Source organism: Lolium perenne, chromosome 7, assembly GCF_019359855.2.
Source record: "Lolium perenne isolate Kyuss_39 chromosome 7, Kyuss_2.0, whole genome shotgun sequence".
In the NCBI taxonomy this organism is placed as follows: domain Eukaryota; kingdom Viridiplantae; phylum Streptophyta; class Magnoliopsida; order Poales; family Poaceae; genus Lolium; species Lolium perenne.
The window spans coordinates 33,050,340-33,059,421 of record NC_067250.2 but is presented as its reverse complement, the minus strand read 5'-3'; the positions used below and the strand labels follow the sequence as shown (position 1 = coordinate 33,059,421).

General features: G+C 46.2%; 1 protein-coding gene across 2 annotated transcripts; it reads right to left on the bottom strand.

The window, feature by feature from the left end:
- Positions 1 to 1,323: 1,323 nt before the first annotated feature.
- Positions 1,324 to 5,697, bottom strand: LOC127317888 (glutamate receptor 2.8). 2 transcript variants are annotated; one of them, XM_051348490.2, is made up of 6 exons: positions 5,433 to 5,696; positions 3,221 to 3,480; positions 2,819 to 3,134; positions 2,302 to 2,714; positions 2,014 to 2,205; positions 1,324 to 1,926 (listed from the first exon to the last, which is right to left on the bottom strand). In XM_051348490.2, the coding sequence occupies exons 1-6, from the start codon at positions 5,659 to 5,661 to the stop codon at positions 1,714 to 1,716; spliced, it is 1,623 nt and encodes a 540-aa protein (XP_051204450.1). In that variant the 5' UTR covers positions 5,662 to 5,696; the 3' UTR covers positions 1,324 to 1,713. The 2 variants fall into 2 exon arrangements, with proteins under 2 accessions (XP_051204450.1, XP_051204449.1); XM_051348489.2 differs by having other exon boundaries at positions 1,324 to 2,205; positions 5,433 to 5,697.
- Positions 5,698 to 9,082: the final 3,385 nt, after the last annotated feature.

The window sequence follows — 9,082 nt, the reverse complement described above, 5'->3', positions numbered from 1 at the left end:
GTCCGATACCCTGCTCTTACATGGTCCAAGGAGTAGATGTGGGAGGTCATGACATGTTGTGTCATACTGCACAACATGATCATCGAGAGCGAGAGGGAATTTCTAATGTTTGACACTGAACCATATGAAGGGATGGGTCCTATTGCAGATGTTGATCACAATGTGCCTCCCGCATTTGCTGCTTTTCTCGCCAGACGTCAAGAAGTTCGAGACTCCAACACTCATCACCAACTGCAAGATGATCTGGTTGAGCATTTGTGTATTCTCAAAGGCGGCGACTAGTTTGTTTATTTGTTTGCCATTGTGATTTAAACTTTTAAATTTGTGTGGTTTGATAAACCTTAATTATCTGTGTGCTATGTTAAACTTGTTGAATTATGTCCAACATTTGTTTAAGTTGTAATACTATTTGTTGTTTAAATTTAAAATATATATGAAACTGTATTGGGAGCACCGTTTGGGGTGCACGGTTGGGCGCCAGCATGTCCCCAATTCTAATTTTGCGCCGGCAACCCCCCCCCCCCCCCCCCCCCCCCCATATGGTCCCTATAACGGCTGCGCCGGACGCCGTATGGGGAGGACGGGTGGAGATGCTCTAAGCTTCAAAACCAGAACCGCTGGGCGCACAATATGCAATCGGATGGTTCTAGAGATCGTCATGTCTATGTCTTTGATCACAAGGTCCATTTCGGTGTTGTAAACATGTTTACCGTAGGAGCTCCATAACAGGAGGAAGTTGAAGGCATACGAGCCAATCCATGAGCCCAGCCAGCTCACTAAGGTCACCAGACTTCTAGCTCGTCCTTCGATGTGCATCGCGAAGATCTGCATGTCCGATGGTGGAAAGTGCTCAAATTCATGTTATCTCTATTCTGCAGGTTCTGATTTTTCTTTAATCTTGGGAAACAATAATATACCTTTGATACTGTAACATCAAGGGCATAAAAGATACCTTAACTATGGAATTCCATCCACACCTCCAGTGAAGACTTGGTTTGGAAAGCAACCGAGATATTTATAATGACTAACATCTGGCAGAAGAGCATTAAAGAAGTAAAAGTTAAGAAGCAGTATATACCAGAATCTCTGCCAAAGCTAACGCCACGTCAAGGTCCTTGGCCCATTGATGTTCCTGTTCCCCAAGGAGTAAAACTAGTAGCAATCCGTATTATGAGGACGATGTCAGTTTCTGCAAATCCAAACCTTGGACAAGAATGACACTCCAACTAGTAGGCAACCAACTCAAGGCATGTGGAAATACTCATCAAGCTTTGTGCAAAATTGAAACTGTGGACATACTCATCAAGCTTTTTGAAGATCAACTTTCTTTCAGCATGTACAATAAAACCAAAGAAATAATCCAGAGTAACATGGACTTTGGGTTACAATGGGTGGTTACTGTGCCCCACACCACAGGGATAAATCTGTTATTACTAGAATGTCAGGCTGCTAGTACGGTTCTTATTTGTCACTCGCTAAGTAGACTTTTCAAATAGACCAAACAAGAAGATATTCAGGCGCTAAATATGGGCATCAGCCACTAACTAAAACTGCTATTCCTAGCTAAATTATGCTTTGCGGCATCACTGCAACATCACAAGCCATAATTCATGAGCTTCTTACACTCATTTTCTTAGTAGATTGGTGACTATCTGCAGAAGACAAAAGTGTTATGTTTCTTCATTGCGTGCGATGCAGAATAGAGTTGGCATCTCAGCCAGTGCTTGTCTCGATCTGGATGGTGTGCGCGGGCACAGAGCCGTTCGATTCTTCGTCAGCAACACTTTCTCCACTCCTATGGATACCCTGGGGATCTACATTTCTGGCTTCATGGTGGGGTTGATCAGTCATAGACCCATTGCCCAAGTCGTTCTGCAACGGATCTGATCCTCCGTGGCCTTCACTTCCACCATCCCCATCAGCACTCTGCATATCAGAATCTCTCACTTTTGTGTATTTGGCATGAACTGACCTGGCAATGCTTATCAACAGCATGAGTGCTGAGATACATACAGTGATGATGAAGAGACCAGAGAAACTTCTCAAAGTGAGAGGTGCCGAATCTGTCTTGGGGATGCCATAATCTGGCAAGGACGTCGTTTTACCAAACCATTCCGCTTGAATTCGTGAGCCCTCATCCCCACTTGTCAGGTCCAAGATGGCTACCGAAAGATTATGCACCAATGGAGAATGTCGGGGAAACGCCTGGAAGAGATACACAATGCTAGTTAGACCACATTGTTTTATCCAGAATGCAACTACCTCTTGTAAGGATGCAAATCACTAGAGTGAGAAGCTTACAAAACTAAATCCAGGTGTCTTGTATATGCGGTTAACCATCTGGAATTCATTATAGTACTGAGGGTCAGAGAGAAAAGATGTTATGTAGGGGATCTCATCAACTATAACCGAGACACCTCCATTCTTAGACCCATTCCTCAAAGCATTTGCATATTCCTCTTTCTTTGTATAGGGCCTTAACCTTTTTCCATCAAACCCTTGTTTTGTAAGGATAGAATATACAAATGATCCAGAATGGTATCCAATATAGTCACCAGTTGACAGTAGCTGGTCAAGATCAGTCACTGAGGGCCGGAGCCTCTTTGCAGTCAGAATGGAGGATAAGCTAGCTGTGTAGCTCTGCACTATAACTAGCACAACAAAGCACCATATAACCACAACAATTTTCGACAGAGGGCTTTTAATAATTTGGCCTGCACAAAGTGTATCAATCAAGAAATTAGAGTATGTCAGAATTAGAGTAACAACTTATAATGCACCAAATATTGTCAGCAAATTTTTGCCCCTTAGTACTAACCATGAGAAAATGTCAAGGTCGAGAAAGAAAAGTACAGAGCAGCACTGCACTGTCTCGAACTTGATCCTTGGTACTCCAGATTTTTGGGCCGCTCAATCATCCACACAACTAGTGCAGTGAAGAAGAAGCCACCCACAGTTGCTAGCCAAAGTTCCATCGTTAGCGGCTTTAAGAATACCCATTCAATTGTTGATTTAGAGTCATTCTCGCTGAGCACAAGCAGTGACACACCAGACTCGGAGTATGGCATCGTGAAGTCCACATATACAGCTCGCTCATAAGTTATAGTTATGTCACCCACTGCGGCATCGAAGATCTGGTCATAACAACCAACAAGTATGATGTCACTAAGTGATTCTGATAAAATTACATGCAAGTACAAGGAGAGCAAGGTTCACCCACCCCTGAAGACACATTGTGCACTATTTCGTCATAGGAACCGTCAAAGACGTTGAATTCATAATCCAGATCATGTGGTAGTTTCTTCACAGCAGCCTTAAAGACATCAATGCAGTAGCCGGTGACCTTTTGAGTAGTTGCATTCACAAAATCTTTAAAACTATTACGCCCTGGCACAGCGATCTTCAGTTTCTTCACGTAGTGTCTAGTCAAAGCTCCTGAATTTTTTCTCGCTAATATTCTGGCATTCTTCCTCTTGATTTCTACATTAAGAAAGTTTTTAGTATCATGTATGACTGATGAGAATGTTTCCGTACATTACGAAAAAAAATTTAGTAGCACAGCAATAAAATTTCCTCTACATTGACAAACACATGAGAATGTTTTAAGGTAACCACAATTCAGCATCCACAACAGAGGGGAGACCACATGTTTTTATGCGGTACTGTTGCAGTTATATTCCTTAGGAGAACTACACATAGCAAATGGAAACATTTCCCTCTATACTCATTTTTTAAAATCTAGTACACTATAAAGTGAATGTTTTATATACACAGAACAGATGGAAATTATGAGTTCTTTATTTGCCACAATGATACATTGGATGTTCTTGACAACTCGGCGATGGCCACATCACATGATTAGAGATTGAAAAATCGCTGGGTGAATTAAGCCAAGATGGCACAGCGAATCTCCTCGAGCCTATTCGGGGTCGGGATTGTTTCGGAATTCCTCACCTCACCTAGGTTGGGGGCAGCGAGGGGCCTGCACCACGCGCGACTCGCTCAGCTTCCGCTTCTGACTCCATAGCCGACAACGCCACTCGCACCAGGCCGCGGCGCGGTGTGATGGGAGAGGTGGGGGCAAGGGACGGGACGGGAGGGGAGGAGCCGCGGGCGTTCCGGCCAGCGACTTCGCCGCCGTTCTGGATCTGGGGCATTTTGGCCGTTGGGTGGCGTGGTCGCCTGAAGTCGCAACAAAGCGGAAGGGTAGTTCGACGGCTATCGCAGTCGCAGGAGAGACACATTTCACTTCTTTTTGCTGACGTGGCAAGGCTTATAGCGAAATTCAGGCCATGGAAACAGTATACTAATTCTAGGTCTTCTTGGGTAAACACAACACGGTTCAAAACAGCGATAAGGACATTTTCAGCGGCCAGACGCAATGATGCGGTTAAAAACTGGGGTCTACGTTCTAATTCAGCGGCTCGACGCATAATAACCAGTTTTGACGGTTGAAAATCAAACCCGGCTGAAATATGGGCCGCGAATGCAGCGTGTCTGCACCCTTCGTACTTGGGCCGGCCCGTCGGTGATCGTGATTGCTTCGTCTTTCGGTCAGCAGCTTTCTGCGCCTTGTTAATGGTGTCCGCACACCTGCGTTAGCGGCGTCGTTTTGGCTTCAGCATTAACGTTGCTAGGCTTTGGCCAACCATTTTAAGGGGCACTGGCGGCGGCCATTTCCTTGCCCACGTGTCATCATTCTAGTCCTCGCCACCCCTTCTACTGACCTATACCATGGGCAAAAGTTGGCCCTTCCGAAAAACAAAGCACAACAGCGAGGCCGGCTCCTCGTGTGGCGCCAAGAAACCGCGGCAGTGCCGGTACATCCCAGTGGAGCTTACGCGCCAAAGACTGGTGCTATTCTCCTCCTCCTGCGCCTCCGGTGCCGCACAGGCCATGGGAGATGATGGAGGTCGTCGTCACCGGCCACGACTAGTAGATTTCCCTATATTTTAGATTGTTCTATGTTTTTCTTGCCAACTATGTATCTCTAGCAATGAAAAAAGAACTGAAAAATGCGTTGGGCCCTCAGATGCAAACGGTTATTCATGGGCTGGCGATCATTTCTGCGTTCGGGATCCAACGCTCTTTTGAAGACAAAGAGAGTATACCACACTCAATTCGGGACATGGGGAGTGATCCATGTTATTGATAAGACAAGGGAATCATAGTCATGGTCAGAGCGATATCTAGATGGTGCCATGATCTTGGAAGCGAACAACTTCTTTTTCAATCTTAATTAAATGACAACCAACTTTTGGTGGCCTTGTTCTTGATAAAAGATATACTCCCTCCGGTCGGATTTAATCGACGCGGAGGGAGGACTGTGCACGCGTGTCATTTGCGGACGGACGTGTCAATTAATTGCGTCGAGAGGTAGTACCTAGATAGTAGCCAAAAGAAAAAAAAAATTGAAGGTTACTTGTGCTTACCAGCCGTTGCAGTAGGGTCTTCGTGTGAGGCAGTCCCAGTCTGTTCAACCAGCATGTGGTACGCCTCCGGCGGCACGGAAATGCTCACGCCGCGCTCGGTGCTGGCGCCCCCTACCGGCTGCAGAGCTCCGATGCCGGCATTCACCGCCTCAGACGCCGCACCGGAGAGCGCGAGAAACGGGAGCAGCTGCAGCAAAGCAATGGTCAACGTGCGCTCCATTTCTTTCATTTTCCCGAGCTCAGGCCTTCACACATGTGAGCTTGATCGATTGATTAGCTATATATATTACACGGTGTGCCTGGTTCAACGTCTGGAGTACGGTACGTAACTTGCCTTGAAATTAAAACCTGACAGAATTCAGTAAGCGCGATGGAGGAGAGTCAGAGGGCGATTTTCCTCATGAAGAGTTTTCCCCTTCCACAAGCAGAAACTCAATTCGGCTCCCGGGTGCATATGATCCCTCTACCACAAATACATATTTTCAAGTGTTAAAAAAATTTGACAAAAAAATTTACATGTACATCTCCATACTATATGTATATTCGTCAAGTTTCACGAAAAAATGATATTTTTTATAGTCTAAGCGAAAAAGAGAAAATTTATCTTGTGAGAAGTCTTTGTTTCAGCACCGAATTTTGTCTTTTTTACACACGCCACATGACATGTCGATTTTTCATGAAACGACTTTGTGAGCGCGTAGCACATGAAGATGTACGTGCGAAATTTTTGTTTCAATTTTTTTGATATTTTAAAATGTGTCTAACATGTATTTTAAAATAAAGGGAGCATATGCTCCCATGTATCAAAACATCACTCCCACACTTCCACAAGCTAATTCTCGAGGCTATACCTGGTCGCGCTCTCTCGATCGTGTGAGCTCTGATCGATCTTCACGCGCATATACCTTCGAAACTGCGGAGAAGCTTTCGCCGGGTCCTTGTACTTGTTCCACGACTCAGTTTTTCAAGGGTGTACTGTTAGTAACAGTCTCTGTTACGTGTGTCTGCTTGTTCAATATTCTGGCCGGTGGACTAGCTAAATGGCCCGGTCTTCGTCCGGATTCCTTGTTCAAAATGACTGAGCACGTGAAAACTTGACATCTAGAGAATCACAGAGAAGACAAAAGGCTGGCAGAAGTTTTCAAACATTTACAATTGCATCACATCGTCTCCGTCTCGTCCCCAAACGATGTTTGGTAAAAATGCCGGATCAGCCAAATCGGGAGGAGCCGATGCATGTAGCCACGCTTGGAGCATGCCTCTGCCAAGACACGTCATCCTTATGAATTTACGGAAAACTTTAAATTCAATTATTGTTTATTCAAATTTTAAGATATTTTACATAGTTTGAACGAAATTCAATTTAAATGTAATCATCGTCCTGGCCATCCTCGCGGTGGCCTTCTCTAGCAGCAACACCACTAGGACTTGTTTTGTCGCCGATCGACCATGAGGTCGCCGAAGCGGCGGGTGTCAGCAGAGAGCGGCACCGCCCAGCGTTGTGGTCGTTCATGGAGTCTAGGAGGGACTTTAGGTAACCCGTGCCGTTAGCAGGGTGGTCGCCAGAGTGAAGCAGCGTCTATGGACACCATCAGCGGTGCCTCCTTCAATGACGAATCCTTCGTGCGCTCCTTTTTTTTCGGTCGGCGAAGTTACAACCTTCCACAAGGCCGCAGCGACAAGGATTATCACACTCGCGGAAGACAATGACGTGGTCTCTCACGGTCGTCCCTTCTTCAGAGGCGAGGAAAGCTCCTCCTTGACCTTGCGCTTTGGGCGAGGTGGGACAACGGGGAGCGATGGGTATAATTAACCCATAAATTTCATCAACACAGAGTTTTCGCTTGATTGAGTAGGTTAACTTGGCGTCCTCGGGAATCATCGCGGGTGGTGGCCCTATGAGGTAGGGCCACGTCTCCTCATGCCTTGGGTGACCGTGTTGTGCTGCTTGAGCAACAATATTGTTGGCTCGATCAATGTATCCTAGAGGGGACGGTCGTACTTTATGCCGGGGCGGCGGCCCCGAATAAGTAGGTGTGATGGTCGTGGTCTACGGCCGGCTGCCCTGTGTAGCTTGGGCTGCGGGCTGATGGTTCATGCGACATTACAACTTGAGAGCAAGCGACGCTATGTTACGGCGGCGATCTCGGAAGGTGGTAGTTTGACACTGCAGGGCATGGCGGAGAAGCCGAAAGTCGGAGCGGTAGCTTCGAGAGTCCAACAACTTTGAGGGTGTTCAACCCTGTGCCGTGTGGGCGATGATGTGACTTTCGACGTTGGTCGTTGATAAGTCTCAAACGTATCTATAATTTTTGATGCTCCATGCTTGTTTTACACCAATTCATATATGTTTTGCTTACATTTCGTTACACTTTTACATGATTTTCGGCACTAACCTATTAACAAGATGCTGATACGTCCAAAACGTATCTACTTTCCCGAACACTTTTGCTATTGTTTTGCTTCTAATTTGTGTATTTTGAATACAACTAACACGGACTAACGCTGTTTTCAGCAGAACTGTTCTGGTGTCTCGTTTTTGTGCAGAAATCCAACTTTTAGGAAAATCCTCAGAATTTATGCGAAAGGTCTTATTTTTCCAGAAGATTGACGGAGCCAGAAGGGCAAGCAAGGTGGAGGCCCGAGGGCCCCACACACTAGGCCGGCGCGGCCCAGGAGGGGGGCGCGCGGCCCTAGTGTGTGGCCCCCTCGGCCGGCCTCCGACGCCCTCCTTTGGACTACTTAACGCCTTCGACCTAAAAACGCACGGAGAGAAGTCGAAGTCGCCAGAAACCCTCCAGAACGCCGCCACATCGCGAAACTCCGTCTCGGGACCAGAAACTCCGTTCTGGCACTCCGCCGGGACGGGGAATTGGAGGAGATCATCGCCGTCATCACCACCGACGCCTCTCCATCGACCAGCCATGTTTCGCCCATCCATGTGTGAGTAATTCCCCCGCTGTAGGCTGAAGGGGATGGTAGGGATTGGATGAGATTGGTCATGTAATAGCATAAGATTGTTAGGGCATAGTGTCTAGTGTCCATAATTGGTACTTTGATGATATTGTTGCAACTTGTTATGCTTAATGCTTGTCAGTAGGGCCCGAGTGCCATGATCTCAGATCTGAACATGTTATTATTTCATGATGATATTCATTGTTTTATGATCTTACCTGCAAGTTGTATACACATGTTGCTGTCCGGAACCTGAGGCCCCGAAGTGATAGAAATCGGGACAACCGAAGGGGAAGGCAGTGATGTGAGGATCACATGTGTTCACGGAGTGTTAATGCTTTGCTCCGGTACTCTATTAAAAGGAGTACCTTAATTTCCAGTAGATTCCCTAGAGGCCCGGCTGCCACCGGCTGGTAGGATAAAAGATGTTGTGCAAGTTTCTCATTGCGAGCACGTACGACTAAATATGGAACACATGCCTATGGATTGTTTAGTACTTGAATACCGTTTTATTACTATCTGCAAATGCCCTGCTTTGATTGTTACATGAGTTTCTCTCATCCATTCAACGCCCGTTCATCCATCCATGTGCCTACAGTATTTTAATCCTGCTGTTTACTAGAATCACTACTGCTGTCTCTGTTACTTTCACGCGTTATTTCACTATCGCATCGCTATAAACTCACTCTTCGATA

Coding starts and splice junctions, on each gene's coding strand:
- LOC127317888 (XM_051348489.2), bottom strand. CDS start 5,661: ATGAAAGAAATGGAGCGCACGTTGACCATTGCTTTGCTGCAGCTGCTC. Junction 3,135..3,220: donor TGCACAATGTGTCTTCAGGG/GTGGGTGAACCT, acceptor TGTTATGACCAG/ATCTTCGATGCCGCAGTGGG. Junction 2,206..2,301: donor AGACACCTGGATTTAGTTTT/GTAAGCTTCTCA, acceptor TATCTCTTCCAG/GCGTTTCCCCGACATTCTCC.